A 24,688-nucleotide genomic window follows, 5' to 3' on the forward strand; every position below is an offset into this window, starting at 1 on the left:
TTACTTAATCTAGGCTTCCATTTCAGAATAGGAATAATAATCCAGAGATGGACACATAGAAGCTTAGACACATTAATATATGCAGAGGCTGACGGAGACTTGCAGCGTGATTTATGCAACATAATTTATGACTCTCATTTTGTGGGGGAAAATGGAAAAAATATGTGAATACGAGCCCTCATCGTAGGCGAACATTTTTCAAATAATATTTTCTGAGTAGACACAACAGCGACAGCGACAGCAACAGACAGAGCGATTGCCGACACATGACCTCGTTTTGCGTTTGATAAAATGATGCTGTTTCCCCGCCTTTAGTGAGACTGCGAGCCAGTGAAATGTCTGATAAAAAGCAAAGACGATGCCGGAAATCCGGCCAGGAGCGATCAAGCCACAATGGCAACTGACAGCCAGAAAACTTGGCCATGTGTGTCCAATGTGGGCTGTGCAACCACCACCGTTTGTACTTCGTCCCGCTCATTTTCCACATGGAAGTCAACTAACTTTTTTTTATTACTGTCTGCCATGAGATGAGCTGCTCCACACTTTAGCTGCTTCTGGCTGCCTTAAACATGCGCATTAATTTTGCAAAAGGGTAAAAGTTTCTGCTTTGCTTGGCATTTGTAGGCTTGACTTTTTTGAGGCCACACAATATAAATTAAACATTCTCGTTGAAGGATTTTACCCGAGAAAGGTCAACACATAGTGCCAATAGACATTGTGCTTCTTCTCACTCTTCTTACTTGGTAAAATTCATAACCATGGCCAAAATTATTAAATCTAAAAATGTAAAAGTTTTAGTAAAACTAAGTAATTTACAATTTACTGTTATTCGACATTTTTATTTTGTGATTAAAAATGTATTTCGAAAAGTTACTTCTGGAAACTTTTTCAACATTTCACAAATTTTATGGGAGTGCTATTAACAGTAACAACAATCTGGGGAGCGACATATTCAAATTATGATGTGCACATTCTAAATTCTAATTAATAATAGTATATTCATATATTTTATTATTTCTATCTGTTGGCTGGCTAATGAAATTTAAGGTTCTAGAAAACTAAAACTAATAGTTTTATGGAGTATATGTATAGAGATAGTCTTATGAAAGCAATTTATTTTTAGACGACAACAAAGTCAGCCAAATGATATAAAAATCGTGTTGTTCACATGCAGCTCACAAATCGCTTAGTTGGCCGTTGGATGTGCGGTGCTCGTAAAAATTAATATTCATAAAACTCGTCTCATTAAAACTACATAAACCGTCGGCAAACATAATAAGATGGAAGGCCTTTAAGCCTTCCACTAATGGTTAAAAGCCGTAACGAACATGCATATTCGGAATGGCCCGCGAAAGATTTATATTTAACATAAATCCGTGCATAAATTTTAGCGTCACGTAACAGGCCACAACGTAAACGTAAAAGACGTAGGCATTAACCTTAACGTAACACGTCAATTTGAGCATCGCCTTCGCCTTTAGCGTCTGCCAACACCTTTTTGTCGAGGGACTCAATAGATCCCTGTTTGGGCTTGGGTTCGTGTTGTGGTAGAAATATGCGGGCTGTGCAAACAGTTAGAGCCATTTGAATTTCGGGACTAAGCTGGATCAGCGAGGTGTTAATGATTACGCGTCCATTTCATCCTAGGCATGTGCTAAACTTTGTTTGGTCATGAAGAAGAGACTCTCAGCTGCCTCTGGGTGGATGGTATGCAAACTTTAGTTAAGCACTGCCAATATTTATTTTTCAGTACCGAAATTAAATATATATGTATTTTTCAATTTTCATAGCTTCGACAATAAACAAGCAACTTTATCAGTAGGGTAAAATCAATATAATTTAGCTGTTGAGGTTTTTACGGTCTGTCTGCCAATTTCGAGTTTTTTAATTTTACAATTTTAGTTTGCATGTAAATGAAAAAAGTTGGATAAACTTTATCACTATTTTCTCATGTTGACATACAAGCACATCGTCAATTAAATAACTCTCCTAACGCAACGATTTACGACTAATTCAGTTTCACTTAACGAAATTCGATATAAAAAGTTAACGATGATGGTGTAAATTGATAAATTGGTTTAAATGCTATTTCAAATACGTCAAGTATGGCGCTTGACGCAAGTGAAATATCATTATATAGTAGACACGTAGGTATAAAGTACATCAAAAATTGATAATAAATTTTCCAATTTTTTTTTTTTTTGATTGATGTACGTTGCTTAATAAAAAATTTAGTCACCAGTCGCCGACACCAGCAGCAAAAAAATAGAAGGAATTTTCCTTAGTAAATAAATAAATCAATAATATTTGCCATGTCAACGAGCTCGTCGGAGCGCAGACTTCAGCTAAATGGCCATATAATTGAAAGTTGACCAACCACCGTCCCAGAGTCTTTCAACACTTATTTGACCTGTCAATCTCTCAAGATTTCCAATCCCCACCCCTTAGTAGAAGCTTGTTTTGTGTTAGCTGAGATGGCTTTCGGGCACTTTAAAACGAAATTCTGTACATTGAAAAGGTTTGCCTCTACCTTGACGAAATCGCCATTGTAATTTCCCATTTGCCTCATTACCGAATCGAATGTAATAATGCGAGTATAAAGAAACTTTTCTTCTCGATATTATTATATATACCTTAACAAAATTTGCACTGTCCTTTTATTCAAAGCATTCATCTAAGCATTTTCCTGTCGCACGAGCGCCTTATTTTTCCATGCAAAACAAGTCAAGGGTACAAAGTTATTTCAACCTTTTTACGTTTAAGAAATTTCTGCTTCCTTGCACTTTAAGATAAATTATGGCATTATTTAAAATTTTGTCTTCTCCCTTTTTTTTTGTCTCTTTTGCATGATTTAATTTGTATGTTCTTTTTAAGAAATTGAAAATGGAACAAGTGGAAATTGTTTTATTAAAATTATTTGTATAAACTGCTAATGGTCAGCGAGATATTATGAGATGTAATTAATTGTTCAACTTTAGAGTTTCATTGTTATTTTCTTAATTTAAAATATAGTGAAGAAAAAAGAATTAAGTTTTAAAGGAAAATTCAACTAAAGTCAGATTCCATTTCAATCACAAGTTCTCACACGAAGAACTAAAACAAATTTGTCAACTGACAGCGTTGCGGTTCGCAAAGTTAACTAACCACACAATTACATGAAAATGAGATTGCAACCTGGAAATTTAATTGACATAAAATGAAAAGGCCCAACTCAGTATAAAATTTCCAAATAAGGTTAAATGGCAGACCAAAAAATTATGAAATTGATTTTCGGGTAGCTGCTTTCCATTTGCCTTTGTTCTTTTCTAGATATACAATTACGAAAGTGTTTGACAAATCCAATAAACCTTTCGCCCTTTTATTGAGAAACAGCTCGTGCAGCAATTAGATATACATGAGTAGGCCAAAAACTGACATTAGCTTGTCGTTTGAATCAAAGCGCTTTCAAACGAATGTGTTCGGAAATATTTATAGGACTCGGACCATTCCACCGAAAATTTTGTATGTGCTCCACGTGCGATTCATGTGGTTGATATTAATGTGACATAATAAATTTTGTGGTGCACAACTAAGACAATGACCTTGTCCTTTTTCAGGCTTTTGAGAATGATTGAGATGTTTTGGTGGTCTGTCTAACCGTGTGCGGTTTACCTTCATCTACACTCGTATGTTTGCCTTTATATGTCCTTTTCGCCATTAATCAAGGTGATGTGTCAATTTGGCCGCACATAATTCACAATTAGATTGGTCCGCAGACAGTCTGGTTTTTGGTCATGGTCACACACACACACACACACACTCAAATTGTGGTATTCAATTTTCCACTCATAACGCTGCCCAACACCCAGCACTCAGCACACAGAAACATACGAGAAATCTACCCGAGAAATGTCCTGGCCGCAACCTTGAAACCTCATGTAGCCACACTGTCGGATGCTTTTCATATGCCACAAATGCCGTGGTGCAATTTGATTTCTGTTTTGCCAGGCAATGCACCACACAGCATCATTGAAATCTGCCTATGAGGCAATGCAACATTTGTGCAGTGACGGGAAGTATTGACTTGTTAGTCGAGGGGGCCAACGAATTTCCATGTGTATAGGTACACTAATGAGTACATTATGCATGAGTCGAGATACAGGCAGAAATTTCGCGAAATATCACTTGAAATTTCACAACCTGAACATTGATGGAAATATATCGCTTCGCGAAATAATGTTGTGGCTGACGGCCACATTGACATTTATATTTTTCACCTTTTGGTTGTAGCACTTGTAGTCTGCGGTCTGCCCCATTCCTCTATTAAAACAGACCCTGTTTCCTGCACTTTTCCACGTGTTCACATGTGTTGGCTGGCATCACTTGAACGTCAACGTCAGCTAAAACGTCAACTTTAACGTCAACGTCGTGATGTCGTTGTAGTTGTAGTTGTCGCTGGATTGTTGCTGTTGTCGTTGCTGTTGTTGTGACGTTCGTTTTTGTCGCACATTTAGTACGCTTGTTAGCCAAATGCACCCTCGAGGCATGCATGAATGTGATACGTATGCTCGGTCTTTGCGTCCTCGCCTTTCTCTGCGCACTTACATAAGTACGCCTTAGTATTCCATGCACTTATTTAAATAAATATATCGCATATACTACGTAGGAGCATCAACAGACCTAAGATACAGTCGACCTAAAGTAGTGCAGCTCATGCATTGTATAATTTATGAAATTCAACTGAAGCTGCGCTTGTCAACATGATTGCCAGCTTTTAATTTACATATTTGCTTTGCTCTCTCGCCAATAGCAGATAATCATATACAAAAATAAGCTGCAATCAAAATGCAAATTTTTGGGCTATCGTGCGTTGCATAATACTTAATATCTGCATCAGCAAATGTGTGCGGTTTGTGAAAGTAAATGCAATAAATTGAAATGAAAAGTGTTAGCTTTTAATTATTTTAACATTTTATGACTTCAGGTACAATTCCTAAAGCAACAATTTATAAACTTATTAAGGGTTTCATGGGACATATCCTTCAAGTAAGTCCCTACTAATGGAAAAGGCACTCGTAATTCATTTTCAGGAAAGCATATTTATTTATTTATTCAAATGCTCATCTTTTATTAATTTTAATACCCGATAATTGCTGCTTTTAAGAAGAATTTTGTTTCTTCTATTGTCACCCAAAAGGAAAACGACAAAAAAAAAAAAAAACGTTTTCTATTTAGTTTAGCTGCCAGCATGTTGACAGTAAGGAATATTCAAGTGTCCTCGTCAGTGTCATGAAAATTACAAACACACTCACACACAAAGCCCAGATGTTGCTGCGAAGCTTTGTGCTTCCGCCTGTCTGCAAAGAAGAAAGTTTTATTTTTTTTTTTTTTTTTTTTTCTTTCTCTTTACATGCATTGCGTGCTGCATACAAACGAGAGATTAGTTGGGCCCCTAGCGTTAACAAGACAAAGATGTGGCTGCGGATTGGATGCTGGCATCAGGCACATAAATGATTGCTAAGTCCATAAGATATAATCATAGGCATAGGTTAAGCACGGGCCTCGGCGATGAGCAGAGGCCAGGACAATTGACCGTTTGCTTAGCCAGCCATGTGCGCCTTCTTGTAATGCGTATTGGGGCGATTGACAGTTGCCAACGCGTGGTATGCGTAATATTTTGGCATTAAATTACCTCGGCCACGACAACTTTTCATTTCGTTTCTATTGTCATTTCCTATCCGATTGCTATATATTTATTGTCTGCAATTATTTATTTCGTGTCAATCAAAGTTTGAGCTAGACAATAAATTCGGCATGGTTGATTAGTCTGAGCTTCGGCTCATAAAATATAGTATTTTATTTGATTTGTTGTGTCTTTAATTTGCCAGCTGTCTTCTTGAATATGAAAATATTTGTTCAATTGATCAAGCTAGTAAAATCTAGTTATACAAAAAAAGCTTGAATTATTTTAAATTAAATGCAATTTTATCTAGTTATGTTTCTGGGTTAGAAATATTTTCTTCGAACTCGCATTATAAGGTCTTAAGCACACCTTTTTCAAAATAGGATTCTATTATACGATTTTCATTTTCTTACTTGATGTTCATATTTATTTACTTGATAATAAATGAGAATTTAATTAAATCATTTTATTACGATCGAACTATTGAGATGATACAAAGTTGATCATATATTTTCGCAAAAATGACAAACTGAAATAAGGTCTCACTTGAACTTTTCTCTTCCTTGCTTTTCATCGTCCCAACAAGATAAAATAGACTTTATAGTTTCATATCTACTGCGATTTACCTTTTTGCAAAGTAGAAAGTAGAAGGGAAATATTAAATACGTATTGCAAAGTAAAGCTCACTCAATTGTGGATTTAACTTGCATTTCAACGTTCTTGGAATTATCCCCGTATAAAAAATGTATAATAACTATTCATCGTTTTCAATAGCAGGAAATGAAAACAAGTTATTTATTGAAACAAAGAAATCAGTCAAATGAAAAGAAAACTGTATTCAATTTTAGCTACGTGCACACAAACATAATCATAATCATCACCAGCATCATTATAAGGTATAGAACTTATATATGTATGTATGTGTGTGTGTGTCTCTGAATGTCACGTCGCTTTCAATGTCTGAAGGAATATTGAAATATGTTGAAACTGTCATGCAGACATACACTTTGTTCTTGTGTACGCGGATGTGTGCATTTATGTAAATATGCATGTATATGTGTGTATTTTTTTGTAGAGGGATACACTCAAGGATTTTATTCAGCCCACGTGCAGCAGATAAACAAGTTCATTAAGTGAGCGGAGCAGAGCTCGAAAAGCAGGCATCAAGTCTAGGGCCAAGGGGGCGCACAATTTAGACTCAAATTATGTCTCTATGGCCGACGCCAAAGTTAATAAAGAGAGAACTAGGAGGGTATGCAAAATAGATCCAAACATGTGTTCTCAACGTTTATGGTGATTAAACTAGCGCCATCTGTTGGTTGCCAGTTGTGAAAATGACAGCCGAAAGAACTACGCAAAGCTCACGCTAAGTGAATGCCCAACAACATGTAGACAAGCTGACTAAGTCGCTACGACATTTGCAAAATAAGTAATAAGGATTTTAGTAAAGGCAAGTGCGTTTTATTTGAAGGTTACCTAGAACAGAGAACTCAACGTAGATTAAAATAGTGATAATTATTGTGTACTACAAATCCAAAAACACTCCACATTACTAGTTGCCCATTTGGCTATCCAGCTAGCATGTAACCACGTTTACTGCACAAACCATTTAGATGTAAATGGTTTTTAAATGACTTTTACAAGAATCCATTAACAATCAGGTTTAAGTAGAATTTTGTATTATTCCATTTACGACTAAAACTACTCGATTTATGAAAGACTACAAAACAAAGAAAGTAATTGTACTGGAATTAATTCCAAATTTATGGTTTATTTTATGCAAACAAGTTGGCCACAAATATAAACACTCATATGCGTACACAGGGCATGAAGGCAACATGTGGTTGGGTTCTTTTGTTTCAAATCAATGCTTCTACCTACTGACCTGACACCCGCATCAAGGCAACGCCATCGATTTTGTTCAACCGAAAAAATATCTAGCCCTTTTTTTTGCACGTGACTTGCCGAGAAACTCGAGAGTGTGCCAGCGACCTCATATGGCACTGTGGCCCATAAATTAAGGAAAAACAAATACAACAGAACGTTCGTAGTGTGTGTTTGTGAAGGGCAGACGGAGATGAAGAAAATGTTGCAAATCAGCACGCAAAAATTATACAGCTCACAGCTGTGACTTGCCAGAACAAATAGGTCTGAGGTCTTAGGACTGAGGCTCAAATAAAATGTATGCTCATAAATTAGGCAATGTCGGGCCTAAGCTTGGGGACGGCATTCTGCAATTTGCTTGCCAAAATATTTGTCAGCTTTTCATTTGTTTCATTTGCTGAAATTCCGTTGCAGCGCACTCGAGCGCAAATATTTTCACATAAAATGCAAGTCAGCAAGTCAGCGCCAATTACTAAGCAGCCGAGTGGCTGCCTGCTAGTTGTCCCTTTTGGCGCGTTACTCATACGCACCGTGCGCCTGACTCCTATGTGTGAGTCTGCTTGTTGGTTTAAATTTTACGTGACGCAAATGTGCTTGTGATTATGCAACAAAAACCCGACAATGTAACATATTAGATGCAGTCTGTGCAATCAACTGGGGATTACCACGTGATTTGATTTCACCTAGAATATTTAGCGAAACATGAAACATATTAATCCGAAGGTTAAGATTGACGAACGCAAATTTAAATTGTGCATTCAGATATTTGATAGCTTATAACTTTTTTAATTAACTCTATTAAAAGCCTAGTAAATCAGAAAGCATAATAATCTACAAGAGTCAAACAATTAACACTCCAGCTAAAAGCTAAACTACATATATCCTGTTAATAAAACATTTTTAGTACTTGTGGTCAAACTTGTGTGTGGCTTGACGTTTAGCCTTGATGAGTTCAGAAGTACGCTAATTTGGCCTTTATATATTATTTAACTACAAATTAGGCCACAACAAGTTTGTGTAGAAAGTTCATATGAAATGTCAAGCACACACAATAGAATATTAATAGAACAAAAAAGTATATATCTTTGAATAATATTGATACCTACATTTTATTTGCAGAAATGATGAAGCTCAATTGTAACCTCGACATCGAATATTATGCTTCGGCACTAAAAGTGCGGTTTATGTATTTATTGAGTGTGAAAGAGTAATCAAGGATTGCTAAGTAATTGAATATTGGATGTGTAATTTTAATGCTTCAGAAATTACAATACGTATTATGCAGTTGTAATTGCAATTGACGTCATCGTGGCCATTATGCATTCAACAGGGCCAACAAAGTGTGCATTTTGAATTGCCAGTTGCTGTATGAAACTCGCCAATAAATATTATTGTTGTCGACATTTCGGAGTAGAATAATTGAATTTCCAATTAGTCGCAATGAATGGACTAACAGTTAAATAATTCATAGATTATTCAATTTTGAAATGTTATTTTTATGTCCTGTACCAAAATGCTATCGATTGATAAGCACAATTGAACAAACGATTAGCTTGCTTATGTGTGCAAATATAATAGAATAAGCACTTTTACATTGTGTTATTTCAATTTGTTTTGTGATTGAATTGCAGAGCCCATTGGACTGACTTGATTTAGCTTCAATTAGCAATTATTCATTGCCCTTAGAGACGTAAATGTGTGTTCTGGTCAACGACTTTGAACTTGCCTTTGGCTTAAGCATTCATATTGTTAACAGTCTGCGTGCTAGATAACAATAAAAAAGAAAGTCGCTGAATGTGTTGGCCGTTTTATTGGGCATTATCCAGCCACGAGCCAAATTAGCTAACATGGCAACACAGCAACGTTTCACATAGAGGTATACAAAGGGAGCGGGCCATAAAATGAGGGCTTAATCTCTTTTTCAAACAGAAACAGAGCACGGACATTGAGGTGGATGTGAAAGTGGAAGTGGAAGTGGATAAGGCTCTCTGTGCTCATTGCTCATTGTGTTTTTGCGGGTGTGCGAGTGCGGTGTTGTGTGGTGTCATTTAAATTTCTGCTGCAATGTAAACACCGTAAACATTTGCACGTAGCGCCGCAGGATAACACAAAATGTGGGAGTGTGTGTGTGTGTGTCGACTCGACTGGCCAGGACAACAGCAGGACACGCGCACTGCATGCTGAGACCATTCAAAACACGTAACAATCGCAGATATACACACAGCACACACAGGACACACAGGACACACATTCACCCACTAACACATGGACAATAAAGAGCATTATGCCTTAGTGCCTTAGTCTATTATCAGGAGCACATAACAGAGCTTTTTGTCCCTGCGACTCGTATACATACATATATATGTATGTATATACGAGTACTTCTCACCTGCCAGTTGAACACATGTTTCAGCTTTGTCCTCCATCTTTTCCTCATTATTTCAATTTACACTTGCCATTTTGCTCGTTGTATTCCTTCGACTTCTTCTCATTTTTTTCTCTCTCTTTTGCCTATTTTTTTGTTCTTTTTTTTTTTGTTGTGTGTGCATGCAATTTCGGGTAATTATCTCGGTATAAATGTCACTTTAGCTGATTGTTTGGCATCTCCCTAAAGCACCGTCATCCCACTACATTGTTTAGCATTCAATGTATCCTGAGTATCCCTACTCGCCTGTCGCTGTTGCTGTCTCTATCTCTTTCCCCAACTTTCCTTGTCTGCGTCTGTGTGCCGTAGTAATTAGCCACAAAGTGCTACTGTTGTCATTAGGGGATGAGCTGCTACCAGTTGAGAGACGAGTCCTGACAGACCAGACACAAAAGGTCAGTGTTCGATGTTCAATTTATTAGTATAATCCTTATGTGCGAACTCTTCACTGTCTATCGAATTATTTCTTTAGTTCAGCGCAAACGTGCGAAGTCCCATCCTGTCAATGGTTCTCCCCCTCAGAACCATGGATTAACATATATTAATTTTGCTAATGTTTGATTAACCTGACGTGTTTTATTATAAAAGTAATATCGGATAGATTTAAATAGCAAATTACCTTTATCACTTTTAGTATTCATCCTTTAGAATGAGGTCATACACAAATGATTAATAAAATGCATTTTAGGAAAATATTTTTGAACTACAAAATAAAACAAGTAAGAAAGTACAGTCGAGTGTGCTCGACTGTGAGATACCCGCTACCCATTTTAAATAAAAAATATTGCGATCATTTTCAAAATATACCGAAATACTAAAAAATTATACCAAATGGTATATGTGGTATATCGATATAGACCGCATTCAAAATATACCATAGACGGCACAATGTACCAGATTGTCGGCCAAAGCAACTCAGACCCCTAGTAAGTAGGAGTTTTGCCCATACAAAAGTATTTCTTTAATAACTTCCACAATTTATCTGATCGCAACCAAGGAACCAGGAATCATAACTATTACAGTAATTATTGCATATACCAAAATTCGTAACTCTAGCTTTAAAATTACGCTTGTTATTCGATTTTTTTGATTTGCGGGGGCGGAAGTGGGCGTGGCAAAAATTGCAAACTTGATCTGCGTGCAATAACAAATGCTGTCGAAAAAAAATTATAGCTCTATCTCTTATAGTCTCTGAATCCAGTGTTTCATACGAATGGCTATATCGACTCGGCTGTTGACGCTGATCAAGAATATATATACTTTATAGGGTCGGAGATGCCTCCTTCTACCTGTTACATACATTTCCTGCCGGCACAAAGTATAATACCCTTCTACCCTATGGGTAGCGGGTATAAAAATAAAATGAATGAACGAATGGATCGAATTATATAATAAATTAGCTATATAAAGTATACATCCTATAGATTAACCTCACACTTATAAACTGAGCATTTCAATCATAAATTACGAATAAAATTAATGTGAAATTTTTTTAAGTAAATATGTATCCACTATAAAAAATAAATCAAATTATTGACCGAAAGTGCGTATCCAAACAAATTAACTAAAAATGTAAAATCAATGAAAAATGTTTTTGGAGCTAATATTTTCGCACTATATTTAAGTAAAAGTTTTGAAAGCCTACTAGCAAAAGTCATAATAAATAAGATTTCCATTTAATATCTATTATCTTATTATAACCTGTATAAAATGATAACGAGTTGGAAAAGTTTTGCATTCAATGAGCTTTGGAATTCGGTGGGCCACTCAAAATCATTAATTAAATTAGACAATTAAAACTTTTGCCAAGCCCAAAAATCTTCAGCGTTTTGAATGGATTTTGTCAAAACGAATGTAACTTTGTTGAGCCAAGAACGCCACCGACGCCGTCGCCGTTGCCGTCGCCAAGGTTTAGAGTTTAAGGGCCGTGACCTTAATATAGGCATGTATTAAATACTTAGCGTAAAGTGTGGGAAACGTGGAAACGATTCATGGGAATGCTATTTAAAAACGCATGAAAAGGAACTACGATAAACTTACCCCCACAAGATGCTAAAATCGGCTTAGCCTCGGTTAAGACTTTAAGCCAACGATTTACACTGTTGCTTCAGGTTATGGTTCATAAACTCTGTTTGTAGTTTTTGGTTTACATCTTACGAAAAAGGATACGCCACACGTGGGCTCAACTTTTGTACAAACACAAAATGTTTACAAATACTTAGGTATTTTTTTTTTATTGGGTCACACTTTGACTTAAGTATAGCGTGTTGCTTTAGTTAGTTTTCCATCTAATGCTGCACGACGTGCTAAATATTCTCTTTTTCACCATATATAGTTTTGTTAGAATTTATGTCAATTGTAGTTTTTTATTGCATTTATTTTGAATATTTTATTTTGACTGGTACTTCTTTTGCTGCTTGAGTTCTGTTGTTTCACGTTGCTTCGTTGAGTTTGCACTGAGCTCGTCTTCGGCGTGGCCGTTGCTTTTATTGGCCGCCAACAGAAATTCACCATAGACAGGCTGGCTGGCTGGCTGACTGACTGCCAAGCAGGCTGACAGGCAAAAACGCCTGGCCTAGTGGGGTTGTTGGCAGGACACAAATATTTACAGGTGCTACCCCGGCAGAGGGGTTGCGAGAGAGTTCCTCGAAAGCTTTTCAACTTTTATACACTCAAAGAAACTTGAAGAAATTGATAAATTTTCCTACCTAAAACATTGAAAATTAACAATAATTTATTTCGCTAGTGAAATATAAATATTTGTAATTATTTTAATTCAGATTTTGCAAAAGAAAATTGTTTATTTATATTTATTACTGCGTAGAGCTTTTCTCTTACTATCCAAGAAATTCTTTGCAGTCTGGCAACCTCGGCCTGAAAGCTGCCACTCCTGGCTCTCTCAGCGTCAAAGCTTTCACGTGTCAAAACAAAACCCTCACACACAGGCACAGAAGCGCGCACATGTTGGCTCTGCATGAGTAAAAAGGCTCAGATACAATTTACAACTGTGGTGAATATGAAAAAGTTGTAGTCGCTGATTGTTGCTGTTGTTGCTGCTCCGGCCGCGTGTCGCGTGCGAAGTTGCTTGAAACGACGAGGAGGATGTCTGTCGAATGGATGGTGCAAAGCAATCGCGAACGCTAAAATGAAGAAGCAGCAGCTGAAGCTGAAGCTGAAACAGAGGCAGTGCCAGTGGCAGTGGCATGGACGAAATCCAAAACAACGAGAAATGAACGAAAACAATGCAAACAAAAATTTGCGCTTTTACGAGCGAACACCACCATCAAGATGAACATGAACATGAGCATCAACGTCATTTCTGTAGAACTGCCATTGCTCATCATTGTCATCATTTGTCGTTTGTGTGTTCGTTGGTTCTGTCTGCTTTTTGTTTTGTATGCCTTATCCTTATCCTTTTTTGTTTTTTTGGGGTCCTTCTTAGTGCTCTTTGGCTTAGGCTCAACCGCTGCAGGCAAATATTCGCTTATTTGAGTTGCTTGTGTAGTTTTCTACTTTTTTCCTGCTGCTGCGTATGCCTTTTTCCATTATAAATTACGATAAGATGGACGCTAAGCAACAAATTACCAACCATTTAAGCCACTCGGGTTGTGGCAGGCGCAACATGGCGTATGCGTAATTATAATTGAAATTTCGTGCCTACATTTAATGAGTTTCTAAGCACTTGGGTCGTTGCCACTGCCTTACCTTAGTGCTGCCGTTTTAAAAGTGTTTGCTACACGATGTTAACCTTTTAATAAAGCATCGTTAAAATATATTTGACAAACATAAAAGATCTTTTTCTTTCTTTTTCCTTTTTTCGCAAATCAAATCGAAAATGCGATAAGACTTACAAACATTGGTGTCCATCGAAACGACAAACTTAATAAAAGCTCTCCTGTATAAAATTCGATTTACTCGTCAACTTATCAAGTTGATCATAATTAGATATAGTTACGTATTGTGTCGGCGCACATGTGAAAATCAAATCACCATTAAAGCGTCATAGTTTAAGTGGACAAATGAAAACCAATTACGTTTGAAGATTACTGCATTATTGGAAAGCCGAGTTACACAACACATACTAAACTATATTTTGGGCAATCTTTTGTTTAGTTCGACTTAATAAGAAAAGAATTCCTATTTATGCAATAAGCACACGTTGGTGCATCAAATTGCCATGGAGTCGAATTTGTTGCATAAATCGTACCTCTGACAAGAGCCCAACTTGGCCAGATTGTAAATGTCAAGAACATGACGTGCATGCAATATTTCATTTCTCTTTGAAAGCAACACACTTTGTTCATACTACACCTATATTGCATGACGTATTTCAGTTTCTGTTTGACATCAGCACTCGGTTCTATTTTAATCGCAATGCACTTGCAATACGCGTGGGACTTCTGTGAAAAATGGTTTTGTTTGCTTGCAAGTAATCAAATTAATTGATAAGGCAGGTGACTCATATAATCAATTAAAACTATGTAGTTTCCATCTGATAGTTGATAGAGTGAATATTGCTGGGTGAAAATGAAGAAAGGTAACAAGAGTTTTCAAATCGTTTTTTTAATGATTAAAACTTAAATTTAGAGCAAAGTCTGCAAAGCTTGCCATCTATTTGAATTAAAGTAATTGTAATTTTATACATTAATTTTAATTTAAAGATTGATAATTTGCAATTGTTCACCATTCATTCTTTCGGACAGCGAATATTACTGAGAAATGCAGATTCGATTGCTAATTAGCTTCGTTATTGTGATTAATGACAAGAGCACACGAAATTTATAATCTCCCGTCAATTTGGGCTGTCGAAACTGGAGCTGTGTACATGGCCATGGCACTTCAACATTCAATGGGGTAACCTAATATCTTGAACATAATTTTCTCTGTCCTCTACTGTTCTGTGTGTTGCATTTCGAAATTTTCCATGAAATTTTGCTTGTACGCGCGGTTGGCAATTAGCGGATGTGTTTCAATGACATTGTATCCTAAAAGCATTTTATTATTGATGCACGCAATAAACTAATTTAGCTCGTAAACATCGATATCGGTAGATACGTTCCTTTGTCGTCGTTTCTCCTACCACTCTGACCTAATTTTTATTACCGTTTGTCATTGTATGCTTTCAAGTCGCGACGCTGTAATTTTCCCTCGTATATAAAGCCGGCAAATGCAAAAGTTCAATAGTGGATTTGGTTTCTCGCTTGCAGGAAACTGCGTATTTACGGATTAGGTTTGCTTTCTAATTGCCAGGAAATTGTGAAGGGCACAAATGATGATTTTAGAATTCCCCCAGCCCGAGTGCAACTACATTACGTATACGCTGCATGGCGCACCAGCAGATTGATCGGCAATTAGGCGTCATTAATGCGAGAACATGGATGACGGAACTTAAAAAAGGATTTGCACTATCTAACGATGGACATACAGCTGTGACCTGTAAACAGCAGTTGATGAGTTAAACGTAGTTCAACTGATTGGTGGAAGCTTATCAAAAATACTAAGTAAAATTTGTTTTGTTATTTATATGGGCATAAACTATAAGGTTACCTTTGCATCCTTGGCGTAGTACAGATGGTTGCGCTTCAAGCGAAAGTATCGTCGTCGCCAGCGTTGAAAGGACCAAGTGTGCTTGAGCAGGAAACCCTCCTTGATAATGGACGCCTGTGTGATGAAAGGAAATGCGAGAAATTAAAGTAAGTGGCGGTGAAGTGCAGAGAATTTTGTTTCACTAGAAAAACACTCAATCTCAAATCAAATTTACACAGCAATTATACTGCAACTAAAGTCATTGGCCAAGAATAATGGTGACTGTGTAACAAGTCACAAGTCAGTCACAGGACTGGCGTTACGTATACGCCACATTGTCCGTCACTTGCAATTCTCAGCGGAATGTCAACATTAATTGGCTGCAGGCCAACAAAAGAAGCTGGGTGTGGCGTCAATGTGGCCAACAATCAATTGTGCAAACAAAGAAGAGTCACATACAACTACACAGCACACAAACACGGGTGTATGCTCAGCATGATGAGCAGGCTTTTATTTGATTTCACTACGCTTGCAATTTCCTATTGTGCTGAGAATATGAAAGTGTAAATAACCGCCAAGCACAAATAATCCAGCTCAATTATATGACAAATAATGTTTTTGATTAGAAAGTATTGGTTTTCCTTATGACATTTTCATTGATGGCCAAATTGACGTCCGTTTACGAGCGACAATCAAAGTTCCTTTTAATTCCAATCCGGCCAATTGCCAATTACAGGACAATTGAACTTTGTGTTGTGCTAGCGGAAACCCCGAGGACGAATAATAGTAAAAGAAATTGCATGGAATACAAATCAAAACACAAAATATTTGTTATTTTGCTGCACTTACTTTCAAGCGGAAACGGAAATGTTTGCTTAGTTGCGTGGCAATCGATGGCCTTGACTTGAAACTTGTTCAACTCGCTCGACCACTTTATGGTTTCAACAAAATGTTATGACCATGAAAGAAGCTGAAGAGGTTCATATTTCATTTTAACAGTTTTAACGAAATTAAAGCGAATACGAATTTAAAATGAGAAGCATTCATTATTTCAAATATTCCTTATCCTTAGGCCATCAAGGATACAAATGTCGGCTGTCAAATTCCACAATAACCGGGTTGAATGAACTCGAAATTGATGCGGCCTTCGATGAGCGGAATTGCAAATTTTATATTAAAATAAACCACTCTCTTTCTCTCTATCTTCTCCTTTGGCGCTATCTCTAACCAGCTGCGCCCTTCTGGCTGTAGTTTAACTAAAAATCAAAGTTCTCGTCTTTCGTTTCGGATCAGTCGACATCAATCATTCATTTTGCAGTGGCCACACAATGGCCATCACGGGCCAAATCAGGCAATATCACGTTTACGTCAAGTCATGTCAAGGCAAAAAGAAGAGAATTCTCAAAGAGCAACAAGCCTTGATGATGACAATGACGATGATGATTATAAGCGTATTCGAAATTTTCGTTAGCCAGGCGGGTTATTGATTTTAAGTTAATACGACCGTCGGTTTTGTCGATGAGGCGGCAAAAATTTTACCAAGATAAATAAAAGCCGGTCTGAGCCATAGATACAGATACGACGTGCTCTGATTGTTGTTTTCGTTACGGGCGCAACACCCACATAATGTATGAGTAACGTAAACATAACGTAAAATTTCTACGCTCACTTTTTGCTTTTCGCTTCTCTTCTCGTTTTTCGCAGATTTTCCGGCATACGCTTGCCTGCATTATTTATTATAAGCGCCTGATTTCGCCTTGAATTTCGTTGTGGTACTTTTCGAGGAATCTTTCATTGGAGTTTGCTGTTATTCCTCTATTTACGAACGGTCAACACAAAGCGTGGCATTAAATAATATCTGTCTGCAAACTATATGCTATACATATGAAATTGCTTTGGAAGTCACGTGAGCTCTGCAGAAGCCAATTGACTGTGTAAATAGTCGTAAATATTTTAGACGGCGCCAAAGTTTCATATGCACACATACAAACAGAACTTGGCTGAGACTGTAACTGTAGCTGAAGCGAAGACTCTTGTGTGTATCTTGAAGATATTGCGGCAAGTCTACAAGTGTCAGACAACAATACCAAGGCCTTTGAATTTGTTTTTTGTTGTTTCTCGAGTGTGTGCTTTAAATGGTTGACTCTGAATCACTGGCTGGTCGAAAGGGCACACAGCCAGGGATAAATGCTGAGAGCTAAAAATAATATTAATTGGACACTTATATTTATTACTTAATTATACACATTACTCAATTAAAGCTGTTTTGCAAATATCGTAGAGTACAAAAGGCAAAGTTTGCACTAAACGCTGATATCCACTTCGGTAGTCAGCTCCTCGTCTCTATATTTATATCCTCATGTGTACACATATACGATACGTCTCTCTCCGTCTTTGGGTGTTCTTTTGTTTTCGTCTTGTTGTAGCTATAATTCTTGGCGGCACACGCTACAAAAAGCAACCATGGGGTATTAAGGCGCTTTTGTTGTTGTCTGCTTATTGTTTTGCGGTCTGACATATGTAAAGCCCTCACATAGCCGCCCCTAGACAAGCTCTCAAACGCGATGGGAGACTGACTGACACTTGACTGCTGCAGCTTGTCACAATCAGGCTAATGTGTTTTGTGGTAAACGCTCGGGTTTGAAACAAATACTATAAAGCAAACGCAACGAAGAAAAAAAGTGGCAGAGAGAACAAATAGATTACGAATGTAACTTGCTAACAGTCAAGGCAAGTGATAAATGTGCGCAATTTAAGCACAAACAGTGGCAGCAAAAGAAGCAAAAACAAAGAATTATCGAAAAGGATTCCTCGAAGGAGTTGCACTTTGAATCGATGCGATCGATAATCTGGGATAAATTTGCAATTTGATTCAGTTAGCAAATGCGAATGCGATTGCGAATACGAATGCGAAGCCACAATTTCATTTTTAGCTTCATCCGCATGTTCATGTGCAACGATGCGTATGATTAACAACAAATTATCATTTTATTCATACGCCATGTGGACCAGCGAGGCAACCACCCGACGCAAGTCATTTGACGAAAAGGGCAAAACGCTATAATAAATAAAATAAAAAAAAAACAGCAAAATGGAGGCGAAAACAGGAAAAAGACGGCAAACCATAAATCGCCCTAACATTGCGGGTTGGTATCAGGAATAACTTAATTAAGGCGCTCGTTTGGTTTCAGATGCTGCTCCTGTTGTTGCATTTTTGACGAGCATTTTGAGGTTTCCACATTTTCTGCGGCTTTTCTTTCTTTTATTTTACGGTTTTGGCTTTGCAACTATGGCAACTTTTAATTAAAATATATAAAGGCCACAGCTTTGCGAGATTTTTATACACTTTGTAGGGTTTTTTTTTTTGTATTTTTATTCTCTCACTCGTAAATTAAATTTCACTTTCGCAACGCGTTAAGGCACATAGTAAGTAGGATGTGAAAGGCATCGAAATGTAATTAAAAAAATGGCTTAAAATGGACATTTACAGACATCGCTCTAAATTATGCAAATGTTCGGCTTTAATTAGAAGCTAACAAAATTATTTAGAAACATGCGAAACCTTTTTTCTTGCCTTATTTATAATACAAAGCGATTAGAGAAGTGCTTTCTAAGTGATTGATGTAGGAATTCAAAGAATTCGTGGTGCAATATTAATGCTGCAATTGTGCCGAAAAAATATTACGCGCATTACGTAGATCCTAAAGCGCTTAATAGACGTTTTGACCCCTGACCTAAGGAGTCTCATAATATGCGCGCAATGCAATCAACGAGTACGAGTGTGAGTGCGAGTATGAGTGCGAGTGTAAGTACGAATATAAGTATGAGCGTGAGTACGAATGCGAGTACGAGTTTTCTCGTAAGCAGTTACAGTTGAGCCATGTTGGCAGTTGGCTTCTGCGACCATTAAAATATTTACTAACCACTTGAACCCAACAACTGCGAGCTGACCTTTTGCTGAGCGCACAAACACTCCAAGCCACAAAAACAACCGCTCTCAACACACTCCCTCACATACAAACACACACATACACCCGCATACACGCCAGAGTGCGTTTGCATGGCAGGCATATAACTTCCGCTCCAGAAACTTTGCTTTTGCTTTTGACGTGCTCCACTGCATCGTCATAGTCAATAGACGACAACGGCAACGACAACGACAACGACAACGGTGACGCCCCCCAAAGCGAAGGCCATGGGGACGTCACATCAAATGGAATGAAAGGGGAAAGGAGAAAGAGGAAAGGGGAGAGTAGTCATATTTACCAGATTGCTATTGCGTTTGGTGGACATGCGACGATGGAAAATACGCGCTGGCTCCGTTTCAATTTCCGACTCGGACTCGGTCTCGTCACCATCGCGGCTAATCGCAATGATCGGTATGATGGGCACCGGTGAAACGCTGCCGGAGCTGCAGGCGCTACTGAGACCGCTGCTGAGACTGCTGAGATTCCGTGGACTGAGGCTGTCCACGTGCAGCGTGTTGGGTTTTAAGTTGGCCATTGTTTTTCGATGTCGCCTAACTATCAGTTGTTCCTTTTGTGCAAATACTTTAGCATGCTTCGAGGCGCTTCGCTTCGCTGTGCTGTGCTGTGATGTTCTGTGTTTCCCTTCAACTTCGCTTCGCTTTTGCTGTCACGTTGCGGGCAAAGCGTTTAGAGAGTTATATAAAAGAACCCTTTGTAGGGTAGCCGCCAAGTAGCCGCAGGTGGCCTTTCAAGCTGATTCTTCCTTTCCTGTTGCTGTTGATATGGCTGTTGCTGTTTCTGTTGCTGTTGCTCCCCATGCTGTTGTTGCTTATGTAAAAATCCACATGCCCGCACACACATACACACTAAAACAAACACACTTTCTCACACATACAGAGAGAGTCTTTCACATGGCTACAGACACGCCTCTCGTTTCCCTTTTAGCGTTGATTAACTGACAGTTATTATATTGTTGCTCTTCGTAGCTGTTCTTATTAGTTTTCTTTTATGGGTTGAGCTCAATTTCAATAATATACATTTTTATAGCCTACTTTGGGGTGTTTCATATAAGTAAAGTGTTAAAAACGCACACACATTAACAATAAATATAGCAAAAATACTTGCACCTTAACTTCTTATATGCGAGTAAAATGTATGTATATATTTTAAGTATGTGTATATATATATATATTTAATTAAGCGACACTAACTAGTTTTGAATTAGAAAAAGCCATTAATCTAACGCACACATTCATTAGCTACACATAGAAAAATACTAGCAAAATGTTTGATACACAAAACAGTTTCACATTTATGTTGATATTCTAATTGAATTCGTATTGTTTTCGTTTTCGATTTATTTAGCTGCCAGTTGATTATTTTAATAATATAGAAAACTGCATTGGAAATTGTTGTTTATGCGTTTTTTACTCGACTTCACTTCACAATAACTTTTCGTTTTGGACTGCTCGCTTTATTCCGCTGGGGGCCTGACTTTCAGCTGCGAACTGGGAACTGGATAATACACTAAGCACTGAGCACTGAGCTGGAGCCTGAGCCACGCGGCGTACTGAACGAGACCGCAACCCTCACTGCTGGCTGGCAATGAGCGCGGCATAGTCTTTGGTCTGCCAGCAGCGGCCAGTGGCTCACGTTATCCCTGCAGGGTTGCCAGTCAGTGCAAATAATTCAACTACTTCAAACTACTTAATTCAAAATATTAAACGAACACATTGTCTGTAGATTTCATTACCATAATTTTTGTGTTCAATAAATTTCAATTTGTGTGACAAACTTTTTGGGAATTAAATAGTTTGCGCTTTAGTCAGACATCCTTTGGAAGCAACCTGGCAACCCTGTTCAGTGAGAGCACAATACAAATTGGTTAGCCTTTAACCAACAAGTTTTTTTACTCTCTGCCCTGTTTGGAGCTTTCTCGAACGAAAGCAGCTCTCAGCCCCGGCAACTCTCTCTATCTCTCCCTCTCATTGCTGCCTTTTCGCTCGCACAAATAGCGGCGAGAGGCCTAAAAAGCAACCGTCAAGCCGAAGCTCTCGTCAGATGCAAATGATGCGAGCAAAACAAAAAACGCGCAATTAGAATGACATGCAAAGCGGAGGATGACAACAAAGATAACAGAAAACCAAAGCCGATACGCGCTGGCGAGAGAGACAAAGAAAGAGCGCGTCAAACATTTCAAAGAAGAAATGGTGGCTGGGGTGACCAACAAGTCCTTGTTGACGAAGCTTTTTCTTTTTCCTTATTCACTTTTCCGGTGTTGCGCTTTGAGTTGGCTTTCATTATTTACCTTACACTGTGCACTTGCCTCTGCTTATACGCTTTGTTGTTGTCCTCCTCGTTTACACATTCCGCCGGGCATTACTTTTTACGCATGGCTGCAGTTGTTATCCAAGAGGAGTCCCGCCTGCTCCACGTCTTTGCGCCTAGTGCTTTTCTTTCGCTTTTGTTTTTCAAATTTATTTAGGTCTTGTATTATTTGTGCTGCTCGTTGATCCATCTTTTAGTGGCTAGTGTTGCCACCCTGTTAAAAACGGTACAGGTCTGCGTATCAGAAAGAAGCGCTGCCACTCATAACTTATGGTAGAATGCAAGACAGTAGCATGGAAAGAACGCAAATGGAAAATGAGCGTATGCATTCACAATATAATTTAATTAGATTACATAAAAAAATTAATTTTCAGAGACCCTTTCCATTAACCTTAGTTAAAGCAGTTTTCGAAGATCCAGTCATAGCAATCTGCATTCAGTCTGCGATTCCTCATGCCCTGCAAGGATACACAAGTTGTATTTGGTCGAAAATATTATTAACTCACCCTTGGCATGGCCAGACAGCGTCTAAACCGCATACATCGTGTGTATGGGATGCCACGGGTGCTATCAAAAAACTCGTAGAGCGTCGGCTTCAGCTGGAAGCCACCCCAATTTCTAGGTGCCGGCAGAGGCTCCTCCTCAATGGTGAACCAAGTGCTGAACAGCTGCTTGATCTTGTTGTAGATAGACACATCTTTATTTGACTCTTGAATGCCACTCATGCTGAGCTGCACGTGCCGAGGATATTTCCAGAACTGATGCTGTGCCTGAAGAGCTGATACTCGACTCGCGATGCCAGCGATATGAACGCTACGCTCCATTTCTGGCCAATGGAAATGCAAAGATACATGCGGATTTGTGGATATTTCGCCCGCCTGTCGACTACCCAACGCCGTATAGAATGTAATGCCCGATGGATTAATCTGTTCGACGTTGGTCAGCCGCGTGACGGGCTGCCCCGTGGCATCCACAGTGGCCAAGCATGCCACACGTGACTTGCAATGCGAGGTGTGGTGTTGTGCGGCAAAGAGCCAACTCTGCAATATCGAATATGGCTCCCTGATGGCCTGATGAGTCTCCACATCCAACTCCGATTCAGGTAGTGCTCTTACTTGCGGTTGCAGCTGCTGTGGTTGGCTACGGGATGGGAGCAAACTGTTCAGGAGTGCGACAACTCGCAGCCGCTGCTTTAAAACAGGCATACGATTCATGCAATTTTTATATTCCCAATTCGGTATTCACATGCCTAAAGATATAGAATTTTAAACATTTTTCAATTTTGTTGACATGTTGGGAAGAAGTAACACGACGAATCTCAAGAATGAGTTTTCTACTCTTTGATTTCCCTCACAGATTACCATAAAGTTTAAATTTAAAGATCAGATATAACCATCTTACTATTGTGAAAGATGGAGTAGCTTAAGACAGTCAATTTTAACCACTGGAATTAAATAAATCTACGATAATTTTATCTAAACAATCAGTTTTTACTGATCTTGTTTTTTTGAGATTAAGCAGTTTAAATAATTTTTTTAATGGTCATAACTCTCTCACACAAACATCATCAGTTGGCAAAAAACACAATAGATAGAAACTCTTGTAATTTTTTAAGTGATAGATAAGAGATAATTAAATCTTAACGTATCTGTAGAATGCGTATTTGATTGTAAGAAATATTAAATTTTCTAGAGAAATACATTTCACCACTCTTTCAGATTAATAACAAGCTGTTTAATTAACTTCAATACAATTCATAATGTACTATATGTAGTATTACTATCACCTGGCAACACTGTTTACTTTAAGTATATTATTTTGGAAGACATTGCAATTGCTATCACCAAGTCGCTTAAGGCGCTAGTCGTTCATAGACCCAACCATTCTCGCCGCCATGAACCAGCTGGCCATCGATCTCTGACTCGACGTTGGGGCCACGTCGAAAGCGAATCCGATCGTGCAAGCGATCTGTTTGTCCTTGCCAGAACTCTATGAGATGCGGCTTCACTAGATAGCCACCCCAATTGGGCAGCGGCACCTCACCATCGGGGCCCAGTTTGGCTTTGATGCTGCACTCAATCTCGTCGAGGTGGCTGCGTGAAGGAATGCGTTGACTTTGTGGACTGGCCGCAGCACCAATTTGACTTGCACGTGGGCGTTCATGAAAGTATTTGAGGGATGCAGCGTGTGGTATCTTTTCGGCCACGCCCTCAATGCGAACGCTGCGACGCAGTGGCATCCAATAAATGGCAATTGCAACATTTGGATTGGCAGCAATCTCGTCAGCCTTGCGACTTCCGTAGTTTGTGAAGAAGGTGAAGCCCTCGGCTGTGGCTTCCTTGACCAGCACAAAACGATTAGATGGCTTGCCCTCCGCATCCACAGTGGCCAAGGCGGCTGCGTTAGGCTCCAGAATCTCCTTAGTGTTGAGAGCGTCGCTTAACCAGTCGCGAAATACACAGAACGGATCCTTAACCTTGATGTCTTGCTCGAGAAACGCATTTTTGCGTTCATGATACTTCATGCGTAGCGCTAATATATATATAAATACAAATAGTAATATATACAATTTGTCAATGTTTATGTGGAATTTCAATTTCTTACCGGAAAGTTGTTCGATGGAAGCCGCCTCGCTCATCTTGCGCACAATTTGTAAAAGTCTCACTGTATTTTAGAGTGTGCGATTAGTCAAGTTATCAGTGTATTTATCAGTTGTTACCAACTGCAACGCACTTGTTGAAGGTCAAATTAACTTTTGAAATCAAGAATTTTGTTTATTTATTCCAATCTCTGATTTCAGATAAAGCAAAACATCTGTTTTCGACAGAGTTGCCACTAAAATTCTAAATGCTCAACTGTTGAGTAACAGCTTAACTCGCAAACAAATGGCCACAC

General features: G+C 38.4%; 3 protein-coding genes across 12 annotated transcripts in view; all 3 read right to left on the reverse strand.

The window, feature by feature from the left end:
* The window catches only part of LOC117573927 (diacylglycerol kinase eta), a 45,653-nt gene extending 24,513 nt beyond the window's left edge, over positions 1-21,140 (reverse strand). For 6 of the 9 annotated variants that reach the window (XM_034257447.2, XM_052007475.1, XM_034257448.2 and 3 more), the window contains exons 1-2: positions 19,764-21,139; positions 15,519-15,632 (exon numbers count right to left, since the gene is read on the reverse strand). In XM_034257447.2, the coding sequence (XP_034113338.2) occupies positions 15,519-15,632; positions 19,764-20,000 (351 nt within the window). In that variant the 5' untranslated portion in view covers positions 20,001-21,139. Of the gene's footprint in view, positions 1-12,011; positions 12,617-15,518; positions 15,633-19,763 lie in introns of those variants that run through there. The other 3 variants (XM_034257451.2, XM_034257450.2, XM_034257449.2) reach the window with 3 other exon arrangements.
* Positions 21,141-22,109: 969 nt separating this feature from the next.
* On the reverse strand, positions 22,110-23,100 carry LOC117574826 (pyridoxine/pyridoxamine 5'-phosphate oxidase). The gene is made up of 2 exons (XM_034258797.2): positions 22,300-23,100; positions 22,110-22,251 (listed from the first exon to the last, which is right to left on the reverse strand). Exons 1-2 carry the CDS (start codon positions 23,005-23,007, stop codon positions 22,186-22,188), a joined length of 774 nt encoding a protein of 257 aa, XP_034114688.2. The 5' UTR covers positions 23,008-23,100; the 3' UTR covers positions 22,110-22,185.
* A 490-nt stretch (positions 23,101-23,590) lies between these two features.
* Positions 23,591-24,635, reverse strand: LOC117574827 (pyridoxine/pyridoxamine 5'-phosphate oxidase). Of its 2 annotated transcripts, none has more exons than XM_034258798.2 (3): positions 24,527-24,635; positions 24,398-24,457; positions 23,591-24,325 (listed from the first exon to the last, which is right to left on the reverse strand). In XM_034258798.2, coding segments are annotated over exons 1-3 (741 nt in total). In that variant the 5' UTR covers positions 24,528-24,635; the 3' UTR covers positions 23,591-23,645. The 2 variants fall into 2 exon arrangements, with proteins under 2 accessions (XP_034114689.1, XP_034114690.1); XM_034258799.2 differs by having other exon boundaries at positions 24,513-24,623.
* Positions 24,636-24,688: the final 53 nt, after the last annotated feature.

The sequence above is a fragment of the Drosophila albomicans genome, chromosome 2R (assembly GCF_009650485.2).
Source record: "Drosophila albomicans strain 15112-1751.03 chromosome 2R, ASM965048v2, whole genome shotgun sequence".
In the NCBI taxonomy this organism is placed as follows: Eukaryota; Metazoa; Arthropoda; class Insecta; order Diptera; family Drosophilidae; genus Drosophila; species Drosophila albomicans.

What these genes read in the sequence shown, in the direction of transcription:
- LOC117574827 (XM_034258798.2), bottom strand. An exon ending in TTCCATCGAACAACTTTCCG is followed by an intron (nt 24,326 to 24,397) that starts GTAAGAAATTGA and finishes TATATATATTAG; the next exon opens with CGCTACGCATGAAGTATCAT.
- LOC117574826 (XM_034258797.2), bottom strand. Translation starts at nt 23,007, where the DNA reads ATGAATCGTATGCCTGTTTTAAAGCAGCGGCTGCGAGTTGTCGCACTC. An exon ending in GCTGTCTGGCCATGCCAAGG is followed by an intron (nt 22,252 to 22,299) that starts GTGAGTTAATAA and finishes GTATCCTTGCAG; the next exon opens with GGCATGAGGAATCGCAGACT.